This window comes from Heteronotia binoei, chromosome 3 (genome assembly GCF_032191835.1).
Source record: "Heteronotia binoei isolate CCM8104 ecotype False Entrance Well chromosome 3, APGP_CSIRO_Hbin_v1, whole genome shotgun sequence".
Classification (NCBI taxonomy): domain Eukaryota; kingdom Metazoa; phylum Chordata; class Lepidosauria; order Squamata; family Gekkonidae; genus Heteronotia; species Heteronotia binoei.
Genome location: NC_083225.1, coordinates 75,256,278 through 75,283,457, shown reverse-complemented (window position 1 = coordinate 75,283,457; position 27,180 = coordinate 75,256,278). Strand labels below are relative to the sequence as shown.

Genomic DNA, 27,180 nt, shown 5'->3' with positions numbered 1-27,180 from the left:
GCATAAAACTTGCATATTTTCATTATGCTTAGGTAATGCAGTTAGTGGTCGCTCCTGCTAGCTTGAGCTTTCTTGCTGTTCGGGTACATGCTGCTGCTTCTGAGAAGGAAACTTCTAAAAAGAACCTATTGAAAGTAAATGAGGTAAGAGTCTGCCTTCTCTCTACTTTTAAATTAGCCACGGACCAATTTCAGTGTACAAATTAATAATTGGAGAGCTTCTCTTCTGCACTGCACAATTATTTACAGTTTTCTCACAATGATCTAGTACTGTTTGGGCTTGACATTTATCATAGTAGAAATTGACATGAATTAAGAGATACCCAAATTCTTCTTGTTTTCAGTCAAGCTGTGGACGTAATCTTGTATTTGCTGCTCTTCACAGCTTTCACTCTATACCAGTCCAGCGCCAAAATCAAAGTATGTAGAAGATCAGCAGACACAGCTGGAGAATGGTATCTGTTATCTGAGACATTCTTTGGAACCATATACAGCTTGGTTTCAGGTACAGTGATTTTATATTTTAAAAGAATCAAGAGTATCCGCAACTCAGAATTCATCACAGTGTAGAGAGCATATGGCATATTGAACTGTAAAAGTGTTAATTCCAGTGTTACTATTTGATCGAGACAAACAGCCTTTAAGATAATACTTCTAGTATTCTGAAAATAAATCTGGCTAACTCAGTGCATTAAAAATATTGACCCAGTGCATTAAAAATAATCTCTTATGTTGGTTGGATTCTGTTCAGGATAGTAACATGTCCTTGTGTGATTGAAAGTAATGAATTGGTTCTTCTCAGAAGGTAGTCTCCTGGCTATATCATGGTGAGTGCTGACAAGCATATCCATCCATATACATTTGTCATGAGATACTGTTTTGATTATTGCTATTGCTTGTTTAAGCTCTGGAAAGGCAATCATGAGATTCTCAAATCACCTGTGGTCTAAATGAACTATTGGCATATGTACTAAAGGTTGTTTTGCTTTGTTACTAAATCTTTCAACACTTCCGTTTAACTGGAATGCAAATAAGAGTCGAAAAGTGCAAGTTTGTGATATTTTTATTAGAATTTTTGTACAAATAGTAAAAAGAAAAACAAGACAAATCACCTACATGCCCCCACTACAGTTGAAAAAGAAGGAATTAATATCTGACTTTCTCCACTACCAGAATCCATACGTTTACTCATTACGACCTTAGTCCAGAATCAGACCAAGGGAAATTTATTACCTTTCTGTATAATCTTGTTATCTTTGTCTTTTAATCTTCGAAACCATAAATCATCAATTCATTTTTCCTCTTTCATGCAAGAAGTTCATAAAGGGTGTCATGTATGCAGAAAAATATAAGTTTTTGAAGATTGTTGGTCTCCCAAACTGTCTGTGCATTATGTTCTGTTGAGATGTTTAGGATAAACTGTAAGGAATGGGATGGGAAAAGGAACTAACCTTTTGTCATTGCAAAGTCAATCTGCCTTTTCTGAAAGGCTCTTTTCTTATCAGCCTTAAAACCTGATACTGTCAAGATATAGCTGTGGTTTAATTTAGGTGTGCTTAATTCTGCATAAGATTATGCACCCACTCTCTGATTTATGTGATGAGAAGAGTAGTGTCCACTGTAGCCATCTAATCTAAAATTGCTATGATCTACTCACTGAATTCTAATAGAGAAAATGTAATTGACAGTACATTGCACTCTGCCCTGTTCTGTGGCTTTTCCATTCCTCCCTCTCAGACTTGATTTGTGGTGACTTTTAGATGTAAAACACCAGTTGCAGTGATGTCATTTCCTAGGATTAAAAAATGTAAAGGTAATCCCCTGTGCAAGCACCAGTCATTTCTGACTCTGGGGTGACGTCGTATCATGACGTTTTCATGGCAGACTTTTTAATGCGGTAGTTTGCCATTGCCTTCCCCAGTCAAGCTGGGTACTCATTTTACCGACCTCGGAAGGATGGAAGGCTGAGTCAACCTTGAGCCAGCTACCTGAACCCAGCTTCCACTGGGATCGAGCTCAGGTTGTGAACAGAGAGCTTCGACTGCAGTACCGCAGCTTTAACTGTTTTTTTTTAAATGATCCTGTCTTCCTTCTCATTCCAGCTGGCTGGTTCTGCTACAGTGTTGATTAATCAACTATAAATTATCAGTTACAAGATGTGGAAGTGTTTGGTGGCCAGAAAGGCTTTTTACATAGCAGCTAGCCAGACCCACAGCTCATTATTTTGAAGTATGCCCCCTTTGGGATATTATTTTTCTGAAAAGCATATGCAATATTGTTGAACAGTTAGATTTGAGTCCGCTAGCACCTGAGAGACACACAAGAGTTTTAGGGTATAAGTGTTTGAAAGTCAGAGGTCCCTTCATCAGACGCAAGTAGGAAGGGAGATCTCTATGGAGATCACTAAGGTGCTGCTGGAACTGAGTCTAACTATTCTACTACATGGCTTTTCTCTGAAATTATCCGATATTGCTAGACTCTGTTATTAGCTGGTAGATCATATTTGCTTCTGTTGGTGACCAGAACCATTTCTGTAGCATTTAGAGAAATGTGTATAATAAGAGTGTTAAAATGAGTGGAAGGTCTCCCCAAGTTAGCCACTCAGTAGAGCACCAGGCAAAGAAAATCTGTGGACTCTGCTAACATTATCTCAGCAATATGGGAGCTGCTTTCCACAGCACTTTGGTAATGTTGGATATCATGAGGCAGTGTGGAAGGAATTGGCAATGTGACCACTACCCTTCCTGGGAACTGGGACAATGGAGGTAGTGGGCTACATTATGGGTTTTTAGTATATGAGGGAGGTCTCTTAAGGTGCAAGTGTGTTTTACTTCATACACTGTTGATTTTTTCTGAGAAGTTTCTCCAGGTACTTGCATCTTAGGTGTATCAAATGGCACTTAAGATTTGTTCTGTGTAAATGTCTCCATGATTATTGTTATGTGTTCATTAAGTTAATGTAACAAAATTTGTAATAGCTTGCTTTAAAACATAAATTGTAGAAAGGTATAAACATGGCTGCATGTTGGGTTTCCATGCCTTCACTGAATCTGCAGTAAAATCTTTGTTCTTATGTACTGGTATATTCTCATCTAGTTCACAAGCTATTTGGTGACAATTTTACGGACACTCATTGAGCGCCTCATATCTCTGAAAGGGCATTATTAATTCAGGGATAGAGACTAGATTGCAGCAGGAGGACAATCATGCTATTGTCAAAGTCCTCCCCCTCCCCAACTTCAAAGAGAAGTCTTTGGATCATAAAATGTAGATGCTCTGAATTGTCTGATCTTACAGAAGAAATCTCTTTTCCTTAAAGGTCATTGTCATCTAGAGTAGGTATAAGCAACCTGTAGATTATTTTCAGATGGGCTTTTTAATCCATGTTAGTATTTGTTGGAGAAATAGAGAACAGCATTTTTTTGCATTTCAGATAGGCGTTTCTTTAAACTGTTGCCAGTTCTGGTGACAAAGTTTATTTTTTCATTTCAAATTTCTTAAGGAGCAAGTGTCCCTTTTTAAAAACGAAGGTTTGATTTTTTTTTTTGTGAAGCCACTTCTCTTCAGCTTTTGTTGTGTTGTTGTGTTTCTAAGTTGTGGGAGATGGTATCTGAACTGCTTGTAGTGCTTTCTAATGTGCCACTTTACTTTCCCCACTGAATTTTAAAGTTCTTAAAACTAAAGCAGTTTGTTTAAACTGAAGCAGATTCAGGACCAACCCTGATTCAAAATGTCTAGTGCCTCTAGTCTCTGGACCAAATCCATTGCTGATACACCTACCACTCTTCCCAGACCTTCCAGTTAGCTAGTAGAAGACAAAACAAAAGTTTAGAGAGAATAAGAGGTATAATAACAAAATGTTAGTACAACTCTTTGCTGTGTTTACATCAGACATTAGCTAACTCATTGAGTCTCCAAAGTTGCTAAGGCAGTTGCTGGCTGAGATTCTAGAATTCCTTTCATTTTAGCTGCAGATATTTTACCTTATACAATCTAAATTAGCAAAATATGAGAAGGATCTCTTTATCAGGTGCTTGTGTTATAAGCCTTGATGCAACAATAACACTGTCTGATCCTTAAAGTGCTGTGCTAATGTGAACCTCTTTGAAATGTATGGGACTTGCATTATTGGAGTTCTTGAGGCTGTAGCAGGTAAATAACGGAGCCCCACACTTTGCTTGGTATGAAACGATTTTACTCTGACATCAAAGCAGAACTTACTCAGGCATAGCCCCCAAAATGACTAAGTTAAAGTTTTCCTCATACAAGCCGTTTTTATTCAACCTCAAAACAAGCAGGCAAGCCTCCCCCTTATCTACTCAACATGTCCCACCTTCCCGTAATTTTCCACTTCTATGTCCCTCTGCTTATCAGTTTAGCAGAAGCTCCTCTGAGGGGCCTCTTTTACAAGCTTTGAATTCACATCCATTTTGGGCTGTGTGGCCTCCAACAGTCACTCTAAATGGTGCATCAGACATTCTCTTTTGCTTTTGAAGGCAAAGACATATTTTCATTTATTATAGGGGTGTTCATTAATGATTCAGGGATCCCTCTTCAAGGCTAGCAGTCAAGCTGTACTGAACAGCACCCATTCTAGTAAGGTTCTTTTAGCATATTTAAATACTTGGTTGAACTGATAAAGACAGGTTACACCCAGTAGTATAGGAACAGAAATTGACCCATTCTGTCTTGATCATCATGCCAGAAGCATCAACTACAGCTGGTATACACTACAAAAAGACGATTGCTGAGTTAGTTTTGCAGTGTGTTCTCTGTGCCTATACTAAAAATAAATGGGTCCTATTGCAGTAGCTCAGGACATAAGGAATTGGTAGATTCCACTTCAGGTTAATTGAGGCGTCAGAGCAGTGCTAACAGTATGTTTATAATGTAGAGACTTCATATGAACTTTCAGTAAAATTTTTGGCTTAAATTACTTAGAATAAATTGTATGTTATTTGATGCTTACAATGTAATTGTTCTTTCATGATTTCTCTCCCCCCCCCAGAAAGTATATAGCAAAGTCTTGCCCAGTGCTGAAAAAGCAATGGAGTGTGGTAAAGGTAAGAACTTGTAAATAACAGGCATAATTAGGCAACAAAATTTTAATGCTGTATTATGTATTTGTAAAAGTGCAATGATGTTGAATGTTTTCCCTATTTAATTTACTATTTATGACTCACTGTGTTATAATTTTAAAATGATGCAGCATGTTCCGCTTTAGATAACAGTAGAAAAATACACAAGGATCATGTGGAAGACATTTAAAATAATTGGCTTCTTCAGATGACTTGTTGGGTCATGAGCATTCAGACTGACTGCACAAAGCATTCTTCTTCAGTCTGTGGATATTTATATAAAATTTGAGTCTGTGAAGTAGTAGTCCCTTTAAGACATTAGGACTTTTTGAAAATGTTGTTCTTCATTCTTAACATCCAGATCTTAGTTTGTCATATGAAACTGAGCTACCATATTTGCCGGCGTATAAGACGACTGGGCATATAAGACGACCCCCCCCAACATTTCCACTCAAAATATAGAGTTTGTTATATACTCACCGTATAAGACTACCCCTTCTTCCGCACACCTTCCACACACCAAATAAAAGATAAAAGAACATCCGGCCCGGCCCTGCATCTCCCTGTGACCGGCACTAGTGCGCAAGTGTGCATGTGTGAGCTCTCTGTAGACAAGGGGTGGGCCAGAGCACCGCTGCTTCCCGCCGAGCAGAATGGGCCGGTCACGCCGAAAAGGCTGGCACCCCTGTCTCGCTGATGATGCTCGCCGCAGCCACGCTGATGACCTGCTGCGGCCGCGCTAGATACCGTGCGATACTGGACGGTATGTAGAATGAGATGGGAGGGCATCGGTAGGCCACTATGGGCACCGGGCGAGCATCAGAAGGCCACTTTGGGCAGCTATGTCTATCCCAACTGAAGTGCACCCGGCGTATAAGACGACCCCCCCACTTGGAGGCATGTTTTTCAGGGCAAAAAAGTAGTCTTATACGCCAGCAAATATGGTAATACGTTTTTAGCATAGCTGCTTCTCCAGTATACTGTGTTTCATTTATTTTGCTTTTCAGAGCTCTAGCCACACTTTAACAAAATTCAGTCCTGTGTGAATAACAGGGCTTTTTTTGAGCAGGAACACACAGGAACGCAGTTCTGGTTGGCTTGGCGTCAGGGGTGTGTGGCCTAATATGCAAAAGAGTTCCTGCTGGGTATTTTCTACAAAAAGCCCTGGTGAATATTACATTATCATATGGCTCTATAAAATATGGATAGAGGAAGAATTGGAATATCCTTGATGGGGGAGGCTGCTATTTGCTGCTGACTGAAACTGGATGAGCTCTCTGCTGCTAACTTTGCAACGGTTGGTTTGATAAGGAATGCTTGATGGCAAAGAAGGAGCTTAGTAAAATCTATTTGAACTATAGGGCGGATCCAGAGGCAGTTAACAGAGAACAATTAAAACAACAGAAATCTAGATATAAAAAGTTAATTGTCAGGAAGAAGAAAGAGGCAAAAGAATTGGCATGGTTACAGCTGGGACAGGCCGTCAAATTCAAAAATCCGTCATTATTCTGGAAGTTGGTAAATAGCGGTTCAGGTAGACTCTCCTCACAGGTTACTAATACCATTCTTCCAGAAGTATGGGAGAACTATTATATGGCACTGTACGGGACATCAGATGAGGTGGTTTCCCCCCCGGAGGATTGTCAGGAACTGCCAGAGTGGCCTCCGGTTGAGCCTTCAGAAATAAAATCTTTAATTGGAGCCCTGAAGCCTAATAAAGCACCAGGACTTGACTTAATCCCGGCCGAATTAATTAAAGAAAATACTGACTGGTGGGCTCCAGTACTTGCCAAATTATTCACTGAAATAGACAGGACAGCGAGGGTACCTTCGGGCTGGGATACTGGAATTATTGTACCTATTCATAAGAAAGGAGACAGAAATGACCCAAATAACTATAGACCCATCAGTCTTTTAAGTATCCTAAGCAAGTTATACGCCAGCCATCTTAAAGAGAAACTGTGGGAGTGGATTGAGTGTAATAACATCCTGAGAGAAGAACAGGCTGGGTTTAGACCGGGTTGTTCCACTCTGGATCATTGTGTAGTATTGGACCATCTTATTTCCAAATATTCCTCTAACAGCACCTCTGCCCTATACGCTGCCTTTATAGACTTTAAATCTGCCTTTGATATGGTTCAGAGGGACATACTGTGGGAAAAACTGAGAGGGATGGGAATTGATCAGAGGCTACTGGCATTGATAAAAGCATTATATAGGAACACCAAGATCAGGACAAGGATAAATCCGAAGGGACATCTCACGAAAGCCATCAAAGTAGGGAAGGGAGTTAAGCAAGGTTGCATCTTGGCGCCACTTTTGTTCAACCTCTTTATAAACGATCTGGGGGAACATTTAAGTGGTCCAGAGGTGCATGCTCCAAAGATTGCAGATAGGCATATCCCGCTCCTGCTATATGCAGATGATGCAGTGCTGGTCTCTAGGACCCCAATTGGGCTAAAGAGAGCAATGAAAATTCTTACGCTTTACTGCCAAGCTAATCAGGTTGAAATAAATTATTCAAAATCTAAAATTTTAGCCTTTGCAAATAGACCCAAGGTACATCATTGGAAGATAAACGATAGGGCTATTGAACAGACACGCTGCTTTAAGTACCTAGGGGTAGTCTTTCAGGCCTCAGGGGCCAGGAAGGCACATGTGGAATATGTTACAACAAATGCAGCAAAAAGTTCAGGAGCCATATAGAAATTCTATTGGACCTCCGGGGGGCAGAACGTGGCGGCTGCAGTTAAGGTCTTTAAGGCCAAGGCCCTCGCTCAAATTCTATATGGGGCACCCTTGAGTATAACACCATATCAGCATCTCTGGTATTTAGCGGAGGAAGTGCAATCAAAGTTCCTTACGCACATACTACAAGTCCCTCCATGTGCTCCCAACTCATTTATCAGAGTAGAAACAGGTATGGTCACTGTGAAAGCAAGACTGTGGATTGCTGCTATTCTTTACTGGTATAAACTAATGACTCAGCCCACCAGTTTGGCGGGGCTGATAGCAAGAGACTCGTTTGTGCCACCGTGGATTAGAGAAACGGAGTCCAAATTGGATTATTATGGACTATCTAAACAATATTTGCTCAACATGGAGTACAATCTGGTTAAACCTTTTCTTAAACAGAGAATCTTGGATGTCGAAAGACAGCATGATTTGAATCAGCTTAAAGGTTATTTACCAGGAATAGAGGAACTACATAAAATAACACTAATGCCATACTTGCTTAATCTTGACAAAGTTGAGTATAGGAGAGCATTTACCCTTCTCAGACTTGATATGTTACCGTCAGCCATTATGGAAGGCAGATACACAGGACAACCATATGAGGAGAGATTGTGTATTTGTGGGGACAAGAAACCGGAAGACAGGGAACATGTATTATTCCAATGTAAATTATATCAGTGTATTAGGGCCGACTATATACTCCCGATCTGTTCCAGTGTCCCTGGGAGAAATGTTAGACATCAGCTAGACAAATTATTGGCGGATAGGAGTAAAAGAACCACTTTATGTGTGGCAAAATTTGCTTCGCGAGCTATGAGTCTCCGGAAGCAATTCCTAAGGGAAATATCCAACTGAATGCCTTGGCTATGGAACCTAACTACTGTTCTGGAGGGAAATTATATCATACTGTGTATGTTTTATTCTGATTATTGTTTTACCTGATTGTATTTTATTAAGTTATTTGTATCTAATTTGACTGGTCTATACTGTTTTAAACTTGATTTGACTGTTAACCTTTCATCCAAATTTTAAATGAATTTTATGGATGTTTTTATCCGATTTCTTTGTAATAGTCATAGGCACCCAATTTTATGAATGCTACTGTTGGTTTTATTCTGTTTTTGATGCAAAAAATTTTATGTGATTCGATTGTACAAGCTGGTCATTGACTGTAACAAAAAACTTGACTTGGCTAACTTTGCAGAGCAGGCAAATTTATTCTGCCTTTGCACACCTTCTCAAGACATAAAATAAACATAAATAAAAACAAAAGTTACAAAATCAGGAAATAGAGGCAATGAGAGCCTTGCCCCTTGGCTAACTACTTCTTTTTTAAGCAGCAGTACAGACTCAAGTACTATACATGCAGTCAAGCAAACTTTTTTTAAAATAAAGTTTAATATGAATACATAGTGCATTTTCACTTATTGTTAATGATGTGTCCATTGTGGGCTTGTGAGACATATTCAACATCTCTCATAGTAATTACAGTAAAAGTGGACTTGCTGCCTCAAGGAAAAGTAACATATTTCCAATTGATATCCCGCAGTTTGGATGAAGTGATGTCCTGGCACAAGCACATTTTGAAGGAAGCCATGTGGCCCATGTTCAACAAATGCACTTATGTTGTACTAAAAGACATTGCTGTTGAAAGGCTCTAAGCTGCTCAGCTGATTTTATTACTATTTCTGTCATTTTTGTTACACATGTTATAGTCCACTTGATGTTGCAAATGAAAGTGCAAAGAACCCAGTGGCCACAATGTTAAGGGAGGCATGTTTCATTAAGGCATCCCACTTGCACAAAAGGCTCCTTCATCAACAGGACACACCTTGTCCCATCTCTAGTTGAGCTTAGTGGATACAACCCACTGTATATACTGGTAAGAAACACTCCCCATAGATATTGCAGAAACACCTGCTGCTACTATAGACTTATATTTCATTTACATATTTAATTTCCCTATCTTATTCTTCTGACAATTTTCTGTCCTGAGGATAATCATATCTGTATTCTTTGACACGTCAGCCTGTGTCTGTCTGTTTACAAAATGGCAGCGTAGATATCTTCAAAATGGCTGAATACATGCCTAAGGCAGTATGGGGAGATGACAGAAGTTAAACAAAGATCTTTCTCAAGCTATTTTCTGTGAGAGTAGAACAAGAAACTGTTCAGTTAGCTTGCAAGGCAAATAAGTTATATCCTAGGTAATTCTCTGTGCAGGTCAGTTCACTGAATCATTTCTTGTTCTACCATTACAGTTTGTACTTTGGAGTATTTATGATAGGTGGTTATGAAAAGTTAAGATCTGAAATACAAACAGATATTTACCTAAATAGAGACTCCAGTGATAGGTAATGTGACTGGAAATAGGCAAACTGGGTGTATAGAACCCTCAAGAATCTGATCATGTGCTAAGCCACTCACCATGATAGGCACTCCTTTTTGGCATTTTTGTTGTATTCTTTAATTACAGCCTTGAAATTAAATTCATAAATATCACTACCATACAGCATCCCATAGCAGCCTGTCTGTCCATGCATGTAGCCTTAAGAACTTCTATAATTTAAAATATTATAGGTGAAAAACAGCTGTCTTTGGGTTAAAGGATTTTTTAAAGTCTGTCTTTATATAACTTCAGAGAAAATTGCCAAACCTTAAATTTCATTTCCTGGGTTATGAATGACTAACTCTAGGCTCCAATTAGGTGAGAATCACCATAGAAAGGCAGCCATGCTTTTATGATATTTCCGGTGGAATTGTGTGTAGGAATTTGTAGGAAAGAGAGAATTTTTTCCTGGGTTTCTCTAATGTTGGGTTTCTGTTTATTTAGAATGTTTTCATGCTGCATTTCTTTTTCTAATCAAGGCACCCAAAGCAGCTAGCAATCCATAAATTACTATAATAATGTTTAAAAGATCTTAAGAACAGCAGCTGAGGCATTAGTCACTGAAAAAATCTCCAAAGCATATTCCTTGATAGGGACCTGCCTATCTACGGGACCGCCTTTCCCCATATATCCCCCAGAGAGCACTGCGATCAGGGACAAAAAATCTGTTGTCTGCCCCTGGCCCAAAAGAAGCCAGGCTATGTATAACGAGATCCAGGGCTTTTTCGGTGGCAGCACCAGAACTTTGGAACACCCTCCCAGAAGCTATAAGGGCCCTGCGGGATTTGTCTGCGTTCCGCAGGGCCTGTAAGACCGAATTGTTCAAACAGGCTTTTGCGGTTTGACTGAAAAAAAAGGCTGCCACCGGACATCCTACAGAATGCTGGCGATCTTGGTTGAGAAGTCAATACCGCCATACTGGACTGAAATAGCGCTGTAGAATGGTTTTAAAGTTAAAATATGTAAATTATGGTTTTATATGTTTTATTGGATTGATTGTTTTTATAATGTTGTAAGCCGCTCTGAGTCCGCTTGCGGAGAGGGCGGGATATAAATGGGAAGTAATAAATAAATAAATAAATATTCCAGTTGGTTGATGAATTTTTATAATCTGTTCTGAAAAGCCTTAAAAATGGTGACAACCTTACAGGAAGAAATTCTGTGGCTTTCGAGTGGTAATTGAGAAAGTTCCCCACCAGCAATCTCAGAGATTCTTTTCCTAGACAGAGTTCTCACCTGCAGATTTAATGCTTGGGCAGGTTGATGCAGGTGGAAGTGCTTCAGATCCATGCAATCTTTGGTATTAAAGGCGAAATCCAGCATCTTGAACTGGGTTCAAATAAATTAGCTGCAAGAGAAATTAGAAAAATCATTGGTTCTTTGTGTAGCAAACAAGGAGCAGTGAAATTTTACTCCCCCACCTGTAATCTGAAGTGGTTCAGTCACTGAATTTCTGTTTGTGTAGTTTTCTTCTAAGTATGGCTTTGCCTTCAGTTTATCTTCAAAGTCAGATATAGTTGCATCCTGCTTTTACCCTTCCATTAGTGCATAATCTAAAACATACCACTATTATATCTTTTTTAAATGTTTGTTTTTTTCTGAGACCGGTTACAGCTGGTTGTAGATGGACAAATGGATTACATAGGAGACTGAAGAGGTTTTAAGGAGAAAAGTTGCCCAGGGTCATTTTGAGTCGATAAGGCAAATTTCATGTAAAACGAAAGCAAATTATACTATTTCTAACTTCGTTAAAATAGTTGTGTGTGTGTATAAACATGTTGTTCTTAATTTTTATTTTAGAGGGCTGTGACTTTCTCAAAAACCCACCACCTGGATTTTACCCAAGGCTTGGAGTCATAGGTTTTGCTGGTGCTGTTGGATTGTTCTTGTCTAGAGGTAGGTGGTTGTTTACAATGTTTGCTGCTTTGAAAATGCAAAATTTCTGGAAATTTTGAAACTATGGGAAGAAGGGTTTTGTTTTTGTTTTTTGAAAAATCAGCATGTATTCAGTGCTTTCTTTCATATCAAACCTAAACTTATTTTACTACTTTAACGTAACATGCATTATTTATAACTTGGCATATACAGATGTACTATTTGGTATACTTATGAAGTTTTAAAGCAAAATGCCTTGGGTTCTTACAAACAAATTGCAAATATAACTAATAAATATAACAGCTGTGCCCTGTGCTACCTTAGTATGTGAATCTTAGGGTGGGTTCACACACACTAAATAATGTGCTTTGCAACTGGATCTTTAGTGTGAAAGAATAGCGAAATCTACTTGCAAACGGTCGCTATATGAAAGCACCCTTCGCATTAGCAATCTGAGAAGTAGGAAAAAATAGAAGCTGAGAGTAGGAGTGTCATAGTGGATACTTTTCAGCAATTTCTCCCATTGCCTACCAGCGCCTCAAAGGTCAGTTGGGGGAAAATTGGAAATGACTTCATATTGTTGGATGAGTACTTTAGGATTTGCCACTTGATGGTGTGTGTGTGTGGGAAATCTTTATATCTACAATTGCTGTTACATAATTTTCTTACTTTAAATTTATCTATAGTTTCAGTGAAGATTTAAAAGTGCTTTATATGTTGCTTCTTGGAAGTCCTATAATTCTTGGACTACCGTGGTTCACTTCTTAGGAACAGAAGAATTACTTATATTTCCATGTAATATATAATTACTCAAATAAGTAGTTAATTGTAGAGCTAGTATGTATGTTCGTTGACTTGGATGTATGGGGAGATGAACAGTTGAGGGGGAGGGAAACCTAGTTGTGGAGAACTCTCTTTTCCTCCATCTATAGCTTGTTGAATTATACACAGGAAAATATATTACTGCATTTATTACATTATTATTGAGATGTTCATTTAGAGATTGTGCAGCAGCCAACTTTCCCTGGAAACTGTTACAGAAAATAAAGTTGAAAGGAAAGACACCTCTCTCTTTGATATGGTAGCTCTCTTTAATTCAGTTTTTTTCTATCGGGCAGTAAATATAAATATAAAACTTTAATATGTTACATAAACTTATATTTGAAAGTATTTTTAAAGAATGCTGACACCATTAATAGGGAATATTTTCTGTGGAACAGGTTCCAAAATAAAGAGGTTGGTGTACCCAATAGGATTCATGGGGATTGGTGCCTCTCTATATTATCCGCAGCAAGCCATTGCTATTGCCAAGGTTAGTAACTTGTGAGGAAATTACACTTTTTTCTGTTTTCTTTAAATGTGGCAAATGCTGTTAAGTGCTTCTGTATGCTTTCTTGAAAACATTAATATTGCATGCAATCTGAAATGTATCATGAGCAGTTTATGCACGCTTACCTAAGAACAAGTCATATTAAACATAAAACAGCTTGCTTTGAAGTATCCTTATGTTGTGGGATTTTGGAGCCCAGGACTATTCCTGGGGCCCTCCTGTTCTCCTGAGATCTTTATTGGTTAGGTTGAGACTGGCAAGGGGCTGAATTTGGTTCTGTAACAATCATGGTTCTAAAACAAAACTAGTTTATTCCATTTGAAGCTTTTAAGTCAGAAAGCAATTATAAATCTTTAAGATTTATAAATCAATTATAAATCTTTAAGATTTATAAATCAATTTTAAATCTTTAAGAGAGAAAACACAGCATTTTAATATTCAGCATATCATAATTTCATAAAAAACCCGTACTTGAGTTAGTGCATGTGTATGAACCTAAGAAATACAGAATGTTCTGAACTGGTCACGAAGGTCTCACAAGGAGCTGTTGATGGCCAGCCCACAGGAGTAAAATCTTTAACAATTTATACCAGGGGTGTCAAACTCATTTGTTATGAGGGCCGGATCTGACATAAAAGAGACCTTGTTGGGCTGGGCCATGTTGGGCTGGGCCATGTGTGTACCTATTTAAGATTAGGTAGCAAAGCTATAATTTGTTATAAAGAACACAGACGAACACAAATATATTTTTTAAAAACTTAAAACATTAGCACTCACTGGTTTCAAAGGTGCTTTCTTTGTATTTTTTCCATGGGATCCAGGGAACTAGGCAAACCTTTCCTTCCTTCTGCAGGGACTGGGGGGGGAGGAGCCTCAGTCAATAGAGGAAGAGAGGCTTCGCTCAGTAGCTCTGCTGTGTGACAGAGAGAGCCTGGCAAAGCAAGCTATTCCTCCCCCCTTCCTCCCCAAGGGAGGAGCCTCAGCCAATTGAGAAAATAGAGGTTTTGCTCTGTAACTCCTGTGCAATTGAGCAAGCCTTGCAAAGCAAGCTGTTATGCAGAAGGAAGCAAAAGAGGGGGAGAAGGAAGGAGATGACAGCCAGTTGCTTAGGGTCCTGATAGGAGCCCTCCGGGGGCCTGATTTGGCCCCCAAACTGCATGTTTGACACCCCTGGTTTATACCCTCTGGACTCTTAGTCTGACATAAGCCATTTTGATTGAACCTAACACAATTCTAGCAGAAGCAATTCTCCAGTACAATTTTACTCTGAACTCATACTGTAGATAAGAAACTATGTTATGTGATAAATAAAGAACCATAGATATCATATCAAGGATCATTCTTAGAATCTAGGAACCTTCAGCAGATATAATTGTTTTGACTTTATTTTGACTGCATGCGACCCTTGTGTTAGTAAGCATTATCGGTAGTTCATGTACTACAGACCTGCAGTTGTCAAGAATGCATTTGGGAGACCCATCAGTGCCAGGGAAGGAAATGATAGTCTTAGAAAAACATAAACTATTATTTTATGCATAAGATAGCCAAGGTCTCAAAGAAAGCAGTTAATCCTAGCTTAGAAAACTTTCAAATTGACTGTATACTGCAAAGCTCTATTAGCTATAGTTCAGGCCAATGGTATTTAGACAGAAACACAAGCTCATATGAATAAATTCCTCTGCACCTTATACACAGTTTGACTTCTTGCTATTGAACAAGTGTATCCAGTAAGCAAATTTTAATGTTTCATATATCTTACAAAATGATGGTGGTGCTTTTGAATTTTCTGGAATAAGCTCACACAATCAAAAACCGCACCTGAATGCTTTTGCATTCTCTCTATTCCACCTACTTCAATAGTCCTCATGTTTGGGGATATTTACCAAGAGCCAGTTTGGTGTAGTGGTTAAGTGTGTGGACTCTTATCTGGGAGAACCGGGTTTGATTCCCCACTCCTCCACTTGCAGCTGCTGGAATGGCCTTGGGTCAGCCATAGCTCTGGCAGAGGTTGTCCTTGAAAGGGCAGCTGCTGTGAGAGCCCTCTCCAGCCCCACCCACCTCACAGGGTGTCTGCTGTGGGGGAGGAAGGTAAAGAAGATTGTGAGCCGCTCTGAGACTCTTCGGAGTGGAGGGCGGGATATAAATCCAATATCTTATTATTATTATTCCTTGCTTCTTTATCTTTACCATCCCTCTCTCTTGCCTTTTACCTTTTTTTTTGTCTCTCTCCGTCACTAAAAGGGTTGGAAGCTTTGGCAGTGTTGGTCAGTGGTTGCCTAGCGGCTCCAAAAATGGTTACTGAGATCTTACAACCGTGGTGGCATTCTTTTCTTAAAGAAGCAGGCATTGCTTCCTATGATTTTAGGGTTTTTAGGTCCATCTACTTTTTTGTATATTTTTGTCTTTTTCTGCAAACCTGGGCTGGTAGAAAAATAGTATCTGTACAGATTTTTCTTTTTAAATCCACAGTGTGAGACCATTGTTCAGTTTTAGATATAATGACAGGCTATATGTACAGTTTTTAGTTTTTAATCTGAACTAATACGTTGTTACCTGTGTTTCAGTTCTGCATTACTTATAAATATAATGTAATTGTAAGCTTAAACATGCAATTAATATGCGGTGTAAGTGTAATGCTTCAGTCACATATGTTGCTTTGGGGGTTCAGAGAGTTTAATTTAAAATATTACGTCTGAAAAGTTCTGTACTTAATGTACTGGAACCACGAAACAATGTTACACTGAGTGAATACTAAATGCTAAAATGTTAAAACATTAAGTGCAAATGCGGCACAATATGTTTTCAAGTTAGTGAATGACAATCTAAGTTAATGATTAATCGCAATTCCTATTTGTCATTTTTTTTAACAGAAGCTTTTCGCTTCTGCTTTTAGATTTATTTTTTTGCTTTGAATATGGAGCATTAGCCTTAATTTTCCTTTTTTAAGCATTGTGTGTTACTTGAAGCATCTTTTCAACTAATCTTTATTCTTTTGTGTAAAACTAAGTTTCTTACAGCCCAATCCTGAGAACCACCGTATAGCTGCGCTCAAGCGTAGAACTAGTGTAGGTGGCCGCAGTCAGCTTCCAAAGGGAAGATGTTATACCAGGTGGGGAGGGGGAGCACGGGTGGACAAGTGAGAGAGAGAGAAGCTGTCGGCATGGTGATTCCGCCCATGCCACGCCATTGGCCCGCTGCCGAGGTGGTGGGGGAGGGACAGGGTAGTGTGGGACCAAGGGATTGGCCAGCCCATTGCATGTGATCAGGAAAGGGGGTGGAAAGCCTGCATCTGAGAGGCCATCAATCCCTTCACACCCTCCCGCTGTCAGAGACTCTGCCAAGGGCAGGCAGACAGGCAGAGGCATGCGCAGACATACAGGAAGCACAAAGTGCAGGACTTCGCTTCCGTAGACAGCGGCTGGAATATGTGTCTGGGAGTGAGCAGACCACCAAGTCCAACAGACAACCCCCCACCCAGAGACCCCCTGTGTCGCCCTGACACCCCCTGCCATGCGCACCTCCCCTGGGGGGGCACAGAACTCAGAGCACGAGCTGCTGGGCATGCATCCACTTCATCAGCCCCCCCTTTGTGCCCTGCAAACAAAAGCCCTGTGGGGTCGGGAAGGTCGTCAGTTCGGCCAGGCTGAGGGCAGCAATCCCCCCTCCCCTGTCCAGCCATGTAGGGGCAGCGTGGCGGCTCATAGCCCACTCCCCACCCACCCCCAAGAACCAAGTGTGCCCACCCTCCCAGGCATTCCCTCAGAGAGGCCACTGACAGAGTGGCAGGGGGAGGCACTCAGGGAACGTGCAGCAGATACCAAGCAGGAGAGACAACAGAGGGCACAGCTCAGACTTTATTTTTCCGGAACAAAGTGCAACAGTTTCCCCTGTGCGCGTTGGACAGTCTCGCCAGGGGCAGGGCTCCATTCAGAGCGGCAGGCAGGAACAGCTGAGGGAGTGGGGGGATGACTAGCAGCTGGAGGAGAGGGCTGTGTTTCAGCCAGGCGCTCTCTTAAAGGGACAGTCTCCGACCCACCTCCCTGTATCGGGGCAGCTGCTAGTCATCCCCCCCGTGCCCTGCCAGGGGTGGGAACGCGGCAGAGGACAGACCAAGGAAAGGGAGCAGGCAGCAGCATAGGGGAGCGAGGCCAGCAAATGCCCCCTGCCTGAGCCCACTGCCTGGTTCAAGTGCTGGAGACGCTTGCACACCATCCGGTCTTGAGCGAGGGGAGGGGGAGGACAGTGGGGGTGCACTGTTGCACTTACCCAGCCATGGGCGACAGTCCTCGCACACTGAGCCTCTGGGATCCGGGAACCTGTGGAGACCTGGAAACAAGAACAGTTAGCTCCAGGGGAGAGACCTCACTTTCCCCCTCTCAAGTCAAAGATACTGTCAAAGCAATCGTGTAGTGACGAGCCCATCATCAATGTGTCTGTCCCTCGCTCTAAGTCCATGTTTCAGGGAGCTCCCTGGCAGATCCCCTTGCCGTGTGTGCCTGTCCCTAACAACTGAGTTGTGCGAGGCCAGAGTGGAAGTATTTCTAGGAGGGGGGGGACGGCGATTGGCTGCTGGGGAGGGGGCTCGTCAGCCCGGGGTGCGAAGGGATTGGTGAGGCAATTACACTACTTCCTAAGGAGTTTGCAAGCTCCCACGGTAGCGGAGGCAACCTTTGTTTTCAGTTTCAGTGAGTGCCTATAGGATACACTGCTGTTCTCGCAGATGTAACTTTATGCCTCTCGGGGGGGGGGGGTGTCATGGCCCAAACTCCTTGTACACCCTGTAGTTTTTCATTAGGAATGAACCAGCTCACACAGTTCCAACACAGAGGGCTGTTAGCTTATGTTACACATGTGGGGAGAGATCAGGAATTGACAAAGGGGAAGTAGGATGAAGACCTTGGAAAAAATAAGAATTTGATTTCCACAGACTGGAGAGTGACAGATTCTGAAGGATGGCATGATATCAGTGATGGAGGAGAGAGGATCCTTGGCAGAGGCAATATACATTTAGACAAAATGTATATAGACAAAAGGTCACTCAAGAGGCTGCAGTAGTCCTATACATCATCAATTCAAGATGAGGGGAAAATATTTTTTTAAAAAATTATTTACATTATTTTAGTCCTCCTTTCTCACATGGTGGATTGCACATGAGTCAGTACAGTCAATAAAATGGGGCGTTCAGTAATGAATGCATTAGGTGTTAAGAAGTCTAAAACCACCAGAGAGAACAGGAGAATACCATAAGTATTATTAACATGACACAATAAAGTGGGACAAATTGCAGAATAGGATCCTACTTACAATACATTATAGACTACAGTACACCACAAGTCCCAATCATTTATCCAAGTATTCTGTATTGTGCAGCCTTATTACCTGTATAGAAAAGCCCTCTTGAAGAGTTCAGTTTTGCATAGTTTGTGGAAGGCCAGGAGAGTGGGAGCTTTCATGACCTTCTTAGGCAGGCCATTCCAGAAGGCAGGAGTCACAATGGATAAAAGCACAAATGTGAGGATATGTGAGCTGGATTTTGATTTTGAACATTCAAAAGCAATAAATAGCAGGGAAATAAAAGCTGGTTCTTGGAAGCATGTTTTAAAATACTATGTGAAAGTCATTTCTTCTGCTGTGTTGACTATTTCTGAATGGTTTGTCACTACTGATATTGAGGCATGTAACTCTTTGGTAAAACAAGCCTCAGACATTTCTTGAAGAATCCTAATAAAGCCTAAATTACACAAAATTCAAAAATAAAAATATACTGCTACTACTGCCTTTGAAATTAACTATCAATTTTCTGGGTTTCGAAAGGTAACTGGTTCTCAGCTGTATGACTGGAGTTTGCAAGTGTACATAACAATAGAATCTCTCTGGAAAGAAAGTCCAAAAAAGAAAAGATCTGCAAAAGCATCTGACAAGGTTTGACATTCCTGAGGTTTATTGTCTGTCTCCCTCTGCTGAAGTTTTTGCTGTTTATTTCTTGGCCACACTTGGTATACCTTTAGAGCAGAGGTGTTGAGCTCATTTGTTATGAGGGCTGGATCTGACATAAATGTCACTTCGTCAGGCCAGACCATGTATGCCATAAAATGTACACGAGGTACCAGAGATATAAACTTTATAAAGATTATTTCAGATGCTGAATGGCGGTAGCAGGCTTGATCGGATTAGGCATAGAGATATCAGCATTGATAATAAAACAGAAAATCTAGGTCGCAGTTTGATCCGGGAGGATTCAGTCCAGGAGAATGCAAAGAATAAGTGGAAATAAGTCTGAAGACGTGAACGAGTAACTCATGAAAGAACATATCCTACCACAAATGTTGTTAGTCTTAAGGTGCAACTGGACTATTCCTACTGCTATTAGAAACAACATTAAAAACCAGTGGGGGGGACATTTGAACCTTCCAGGACAATCAGTTGCTGATCTAAGAGTAGTAGTGCTCATACAAAGGAATTCCAAAGGATGATTAGAAAGAAAAACTGCTGAATTGCAATTGATAATGAAGTTTAAGAATGCATCCTCCTGGACTGAATTGAGACCTAGGTTTCTTCTCTCATTATCAATGCCTGCTATTGTCATTTGGCATCTGAAATCATTTCACTCCAGGATATATGGACACATGGACTCACATTCTAACTGTATCTGAAGAAATGAGCAGTGACTAGGGTACCCTCTAAGCTGAGTAAGCATGAACTAGCTCACAGTTTTTTAGGCTCCAGCTCACACATTTTTGTCTTAGCTCAGGAAAAATGGCCCCAGAGCAAACTAATATATGCAGAAGCTCACAGCTTTATTGCCAGTAGCCCACAAAGTAGAATTTTACTCACAAGACTCCACAGCTTAGAGGGAGTATTGGCAGTGACTCATGAAAACTCACACCCTGCCACAAATGTTGTTAGTCTTTTATTGTGCTACTAGACTCTTGCTCTTAAAAACAATGAATTCATGTCCTGCAAAAACATTAAGTCAGCTTAGTGGATATTCCATTTCATGGCTTCATTATTTACAGTTGCCAGCTTCATGTATCAAAAATGTTGTAAAGGGGAATTGAGGATAGAGTTGAATACATTTGATTAATGCCTTGAAAAAAAACAAAGTAAAATGTCCATTTACTATATCTCTTTGTTAGAAATTAATAATAATGCAACCCCTAGTTCTTTAAGAAATGGTAGAGATCTTTAGGAGGTGTAATAGACATGAAAATTTGGTCTTCTGTCCAAAGGTTCTTCCTTTTCTTTCAACTTTATTTAAAGAGAACATATGCAAGGTGTTGCATCAGTGGCTTCTATCACCAGTTGGAATAGCAAGGATTTACAGTAATGCTAGTGCTAACTGTTGGTTTTGTAAGACTCCTAGGGTGGACTTTCTTTGTATGTGGTGGTACTGTGACAGGGCAAAAGTGTTTTTGGACAGGGTAATCAGGTTATTAACAGTGGCATTTCACTGTAAGGTAGACAATAACATTGAGTGCAGCTTCACTTCCCAGAAAATATCTGATTATTGCTTTGTGTCTACTGACAGAAGCAAGAACTGGTTGATTAAAATAAGAGTTGTTCAAAGTATTGAAATTACCTTTGTTACAGAAGCATCAGGTTGCTCAAAGAATATTTAAACTATGGGCTGATGTTATCTTAAGGGCCGAAAAACAGATTTAAGTGAAGAGATAATGAGTTAATCATTAAACATTGTTACATATAGTATCTTTTACAATGTAAAAGCTTTAATAGTTTATATTTTGTAAACTTTGTCATACTTTGCTTTGTAAACTTTGAAGTTGTCGTTTTATTTAGGTAGCTTTCTTTTGGGGAAAAATTTTAATTTTTAAAAGCTGCATGCTGCATCATAAGAACATAAGAGAAGCCATGTTGGATCAGGCCAACGGCCCATCCAGTCCAACACTCTGTGTCACACAGTGGCAAAAAATTTTATATACACACATACACTGTGGCTAATAGCCACTGATGAACCTGTGCTCCATATTTTTATCTAAACCCTCTTGAAGGTGGCTGTACTTGTGGCCGCCACCACCTCCTGTGGCAGTGAATTCCACATGTTAATCACCCTTTGGGTGAAGAAGTACTTCCTTTTATCCGTTTTAACCTGTCTGCTCAGCAATTTCATCGAATGCCCACGAGTTCTTGTATTGTGAGAAAGGGAGAAAAGTACTTCTTTCTCTACTTTCTCCATCCCATGCATTATCTTGTAAACCTCTATCATGTCACCCCACAGTCGACGTTTCTCCAAGCTAAAGAGTCCCAAGCGTTTCAACCTTTCTTCATAGGGAAAGTGCTCCAGCCCTTTAATCATTCTAGTTGCCCTTCTCTGGACTTTCTCCAATGCTATAATATCCTTTTTGAGGTGTGGCAACCAGAACTGCACACAGTACTCCAAATGAGACCGCACCATCGATTTATACAGGGGCATTATGATACTGGCTGATTTGTTTTCAATTCCCTTCCTAATAATTCCCAGCATGGCGTTGGCCTTTTTTATTGCAAACACACACTGTCTTGACATTTTCAGTGAGTTATCTACCACGACCCCAAGATCTCTCTCTTGGTCAGTCTCTGCCAGTTCACACCCCATCAACTTGTATTTGTAGCTGGGATTCTTGGCCCCAATGTGCATTACTTTGCACTTGGCCACATTGAAACGCATCTGCCACGTTGACGCCCACTCACCCAGCCTCAACAGATCCCTTTGGAGTTCCTCACAATCCTCTCTGGTTCTCACCACCCTAAACAGCTCTGGGGATTCAAGCAATATGCTACATCAGCTCTGGGGATTCAAGCAATATGCTACTTTTTCTTAAAATCACTCAAGGTAATATTAAATGTGCCTGGCTTGTGTCAATCACAAAAGCAGTATCCTCAGGCCAGTCAATATGCAGAAGAAGTATGACTTCAATCAGAAGAAAAAAGAATTAAGAAAAAAACAGTCCAATAGGCACTGAACTTGCTTCAGGAGGCATGGATTCTGGCCTTTTTACCTGCTAACAATGGATCTGATGTAAGGAGTCTTGTTCAATCAACAAAACACTCTTCATTTGATGAAGGATCCATTATTAAAAGAATAAATACATTGGCTCCAACCCAACAGCTAGCCTAATTTTCATTTTTCTGTTTTTCGTTTACTACTCTTTTCCAATTTAAAGAGCATCAAACGCAAACTTCAGCATTAGGCAAAGAGGCAAGTTTAGGCACTGAAGAACAGATGAAGATATTGTAGCCACCCAGTCAATAGTTTCATATTTGTACATTTATTTAATATATCTGTGGATACAGGACACTCTGTGTCCCTGTAATTTATAAGGACAGACATTGTGCTTTTTGTCAAGAGGAAAAAAGTATATATGCAGGGGTAATCAGACACACCATCAGTATTATAACTCCTGTCTGCGTACATTAATTCTGAGTCAACCTAACTGAGGCTGTTTAAGGACATCCTTTAGAAAGGTAGAAATTATTGCTCATCTTGGTAGAGTCTGCTCATACATGAATTGCCTGCCCTAAATCAGTTAATATCTTCTGTCCTGAATGAGCGGAAAATGACTTTTTGCCTTGTGAAGCAGGTTATATTACAGAGTTTACTGCAATATTGAGAAGACAAAGCCTGAAAGAACACCAAAGATTGCCAAATACATTTTGTTTTCCACAGTTCTAAGCATCTAAGCCAAGCTAGCAATGATTCTTTGTAAAACTTTGAACCTGGGTATTGGATCAAGGTGTTCTGGAAACGCAGATGTTTGCTAGCTACTTCTAGCTTAGTTGTAGTTATAGTTGGTTAAGGACCCTTTTAATTTAGCTCATTATAACTTTCAAAGTAGCAGATGAGAGTGATCAGACATCTGGAAGTTTTGAGCATACAACAAACAGTACCACAGATATCAGTTCAGTATCATAAATCAGAAAATAGTAAATAATCCAGAATTATCTAACAGAATGATATTTCCCAATTTACTTTCTTCTCCAGGGAACTGATTTCCCCCAAATTTCTTTGTTTCATTCAAGAGTGAGCCTTGGACCTGTACAATGCTTAGGCAATATTTTTCTTAAAATTTAAAATTATACATAGTTTGTATGCAGACCCAAAAATACAGCCTGAGGAGAAATAAAATGCATTGCTGTTCTTAGCAGTGGTCTTAGGATGTCACTGAGGGTTATTGATCTGATGCATCAAATGCTTCTATTTTTCAGGAAGGAAATATATATTATAAGAGTTTCTCTGGGATGTTGACTAAATTTCTTCTGTATAATTTGTGTTATGCTGTGTTTGAAGGGTGATGCAGACAGAGACAAGACAGGGAAAGTACAAGAATGTTCTTCTGAGTAAAGGACAACAAAACAGAATTTGTTGCTCAAAAAGGTAGGACTATAGCTGTCCCATTACTCTCATAACAAAAAATTATAATTCTTGTTCAATGCAGCCATGTCTTTGTTAAAATTGTTATTTAATAAAGAACATAGAGAACAGACCCAGGTTTTCTTCATTTAACAATCCACTGACCTAGTTGGACAGAACTAATCTTATAAATATGCTCTTTCCCCATTTTCGCATAGAAGCCACTGCTGCCAAAAATTTAGCCACAGCCCAAGTAATATCAGGATCAGCAAGCAGGAAAGGCATGGAAACCTGGGGAATCCTGGAGACTATCACCAATTGTATCCACAGATCTCTGAAAAGGGCAATCAACACACCAAGGAATATGGGATAAAAGACTCCATTGCCCCAAACACAGATCCCAGTAGGGTACTCCCTGGAATCTATCCACCAAAACAGTAGAGGGGAAAGCATTTAGTTAGCCAGAAGAAAAGCCCTCCAGTATTTGGGGACAGTAAGTTAATAAAGATAGGATGGAATGATGGGGGTGGGGGAACAACACCAAAAAACCCAGCATAGAGCATACTCTGCAAGCCCTGCCAATAGCCTCCAGTGACCTAAGAATAGTCTATCAGCCTTTGGCCCAATAGACAGGAGGAAAAATTGTATTCAAGATTGGGACAGCAATGTAAAACAAAGATTTGACCATAAGAGAGACAAGAAATGGTTAATGTCTTCAGAAAATATAACCTTCAAATAAATGTGAAAAGTCAGATCCTAAGCTTGGCATTCTACTGATCCTGAGTCCAGTACCAACAGTGTGTATTTTGATGCTTTTTATTATGAACTTTACTGTAAATATTGTCAAATCTCTTAAGTCTTAACTGTGCTGTCAGAGTATTTTGGTATGTATGATGTTAAATTCATTTGCCTTTTCTTGTAGCTGCTGTGATTTCTGTGTTCATGTTTAGCAAGTACATAGGCCTTAAGGGGAGAGGCTATAGATCAGGTTCAATACCTGGCATCTCTAAAGAATCTCCAGAAGCTGATGAATACTGGAGATCAACTGCTGGTCAGGCAGATACTAATGAGATAGATAGACCAATGTTCTGACTATATATGGCAGCTTTATATATGTGCATATACACATATGTATGTGTTTTTGTAAGCCAAGCACATAAAAAGGTTATATCAAAGTAAACGTGACTTCATTCTCGTTTGCTTTCCTCCTTATTGCTCTGAAAAGTTCTGTAGTAGAACTAGCTGTATATTTATTACTCTTCTAATCTTTCCTGACTTTTCCAGAAGTGATATGTATAATTCTTTAAGTTTACCAATAAAATGCTTGAAATATGGTAAAACTTTGCAAAAGTATAGTTTCTTAAATAAGAACATAATATATAAATGAAGCTAGTGGCTGCTTATTGGAGCATTCCAGTTTTCACAGTTAACATGGGTGTATAACTCAGTGCTAGAGCATGTAGAAGGCACTAATCAGTCCATGGCATCTTAAGTCAAAAAGTATTTCTGGTAGAAGAACAGAAAAATTCTTTCCAAGCCCTTGAAGAGCCACTGCCAGTCAGAAACCTGAACTAGTCTAGATAGAACAACAGTCTGCCTTCAGAAATCAGCTTCATGTGTTTCTTTCATTTCCTGCAGTTTGAGAAAGAACAGTAGAAACCTCTTATTTTATTTTAGTTGACTTCATTTATGTCCCACTTTCCTCGCCAATAGAAACCCAAAGTCGCTTCTGTTATTCTCCTCCATTCAGTCCTCATAGCAATCCTACTAGGTAGGTTAGGCTGAGAGTTCCATGAATGCCCAAAGGACAACCAGCAAGTGTCCCTGGCAAAGTGAGGACTGACACTCGCAGATCTTAGTCTGACACTCTTACCTCTACACTATGTTGGTTCTGACTTATTAAGGTCCCAGATATGTGAGTCACCTTCTCCCTCTTGCATAGAAGGGTTAGTAGATAGGGTAAACCATACTATTGATGTGTACAAAACACTTACATTGATGGGCTGAAAGACTCATCATAACTTTTCTGTTCTCTGCCAGAACAAGAACCACTACCACACTGGTGCCATTGTTCTTTTTTCTCCTGGAAGGTTAAGGAGAAACTTCTCACAGGTTTCCAAGTGATTCCCACAAAAAGAAGCAATATGGGAATGCAGATGATGTCCAGACTGGAGAGCCAGCTTGGAGTAGTGGTTAAGTGCACAGACTCTAATTTGGGAGAAATGGGTTGATTCTCCACCTTAGGTCAGTTACAGTTCTTGAAAGAGCTGGTCTCTCAAGAGCAATTCTCTGTTGTGGGGAGGGGAAGGGAAAGGAGATTGTAAACTGCTCTGATACTCTGAGTGAAGGGCAGGATATATATATCCAATCTCTTCCTCTTCCTCCTTGTTCCTCTTCTTCTTCCCCTCTCCCCCCTTCTGGGAGAAGAAGGAAAAAGAGGTGAATGTAACTGTCTCCCTCTTGTTAACATATTTTTTCCTGTTCAGAAAGTGAGCATAGAGATAACTACAGCAGCTGTGACAACAAATCTCTCTTTCATCACTCTGGCAAAATATGGCCTTGCTTTGAGATGAATGAGTTGAGGTATTCCATCTGCCACTTTGAGCTTAGATCATCATCCAAAGTATGCACACAAGAAACAGGAATAATAAATATAATGTGGAACAATGAGTAAAATTTTCCTTGTGAATTCTTTTGTACAAGACAAGTGTTTTGATCCATCTAGAACATTTTCAGCTAATCAGGATATACTGAGAAATGTAATATGAAAATATTGTAACTATAATGTTGCTGTATGCAGGAACTTATTGTGTGCACTATTACAGATTTCTAAATGTGTTTCTATCCTTTTGTCAAATCCACTCTTAAACCAGGAGGAGTGGATTGGAGGAAGAATAAGATTTTTTCACATATTGCCACTTGATCAACATTTTAAAATTGACTAGTATTCAAGCAAAGCTGAAATCCAATTTGGTGGCTATCCTATGCCATTTTAGTGATTTTTTTTATCGTAGTCAGTCTAACTGTGATCCTCCTTTTGGATATAGATGGATGGTCTACAGAAGATCAACGGTCTTCTAGAATGGAAGATCTTCACTGAATCTGTGTTGAATATGAGTACAGTTTGCATATGTTTTGCCTCAGGAAAGTGTCCTTGCAATCTGTCTCTGAGAGTGTGAGGAGTCACGGCTTTGCCTTCTGCCAGCTTTTGACTTCAGGTCGGAATTGTGCACAATTTCTCACAGGTTAATTCAGGACCTGGGCGTAATTCCACAACCATGAGCCCCAACTGCAAAGAGGGAAGTTCCATTGAACTCAGTGGGACTTGATTCTAAAAAAATGTTTAGGATTGGGCTGCTAATTGTCTCAGTACTCTTGAATCTTTTGTTACTATTTATGGACATAATTAAATGGAAGATTTAAAA

The 27,180-nt window shown here is 40.0% G+C and overlaps 1 protein-coding gene across 1 annotated transcript; it reads left to right on the top strand.

The window, feature by feature from the left end:
• On the top strand, positions 1–27,180 carry APOO (apolipoprotein O). The gene is made up of 8 exons (XM_060234083.1): positions 1–143; positions 385–504; positions 5,008–5,062; positions 12,003–12,098; positions 13,298–13,389; positions 19,222–19,329; positions 23,693–23,779; positions 26,803–27,180. Exons 1-7 carry the CDS (start codon positions 36–38, stop codon positions 23,744–23,746), a joined length of 633 nt encoding a protein of 210 aa, XP_060090066.1. The 5' UTR covers positions 1–35; the 3' UTR covers positions 23,747–23,779; positions 26,803–27,180.

Bases quoted from the DNA above. Each gene is read 5' to 3' on its own strand.
- APOO (XM_060234083.1), top strand. From the start codon at position 36: ATGCAGTTAGTGGTCGCTCCTGCTAGCTTGAGCTTTCTTGCTGTTCGG. The intron at 5,063-12,002 runs GTAAGAACTTGT...TTTTTATTTTAG, and splicing joins AGCAATGGAGTGTGGTAAAG to AGGGCTGTGACTTTCTCAAA. The intron at 19,330-23,692 runs GTTTGACATTCC...CTGTGTTTGAAG, and splicing joins CTGCAAAAGCATCTGACAAG to GGTGATGCAGACAGAGACAA.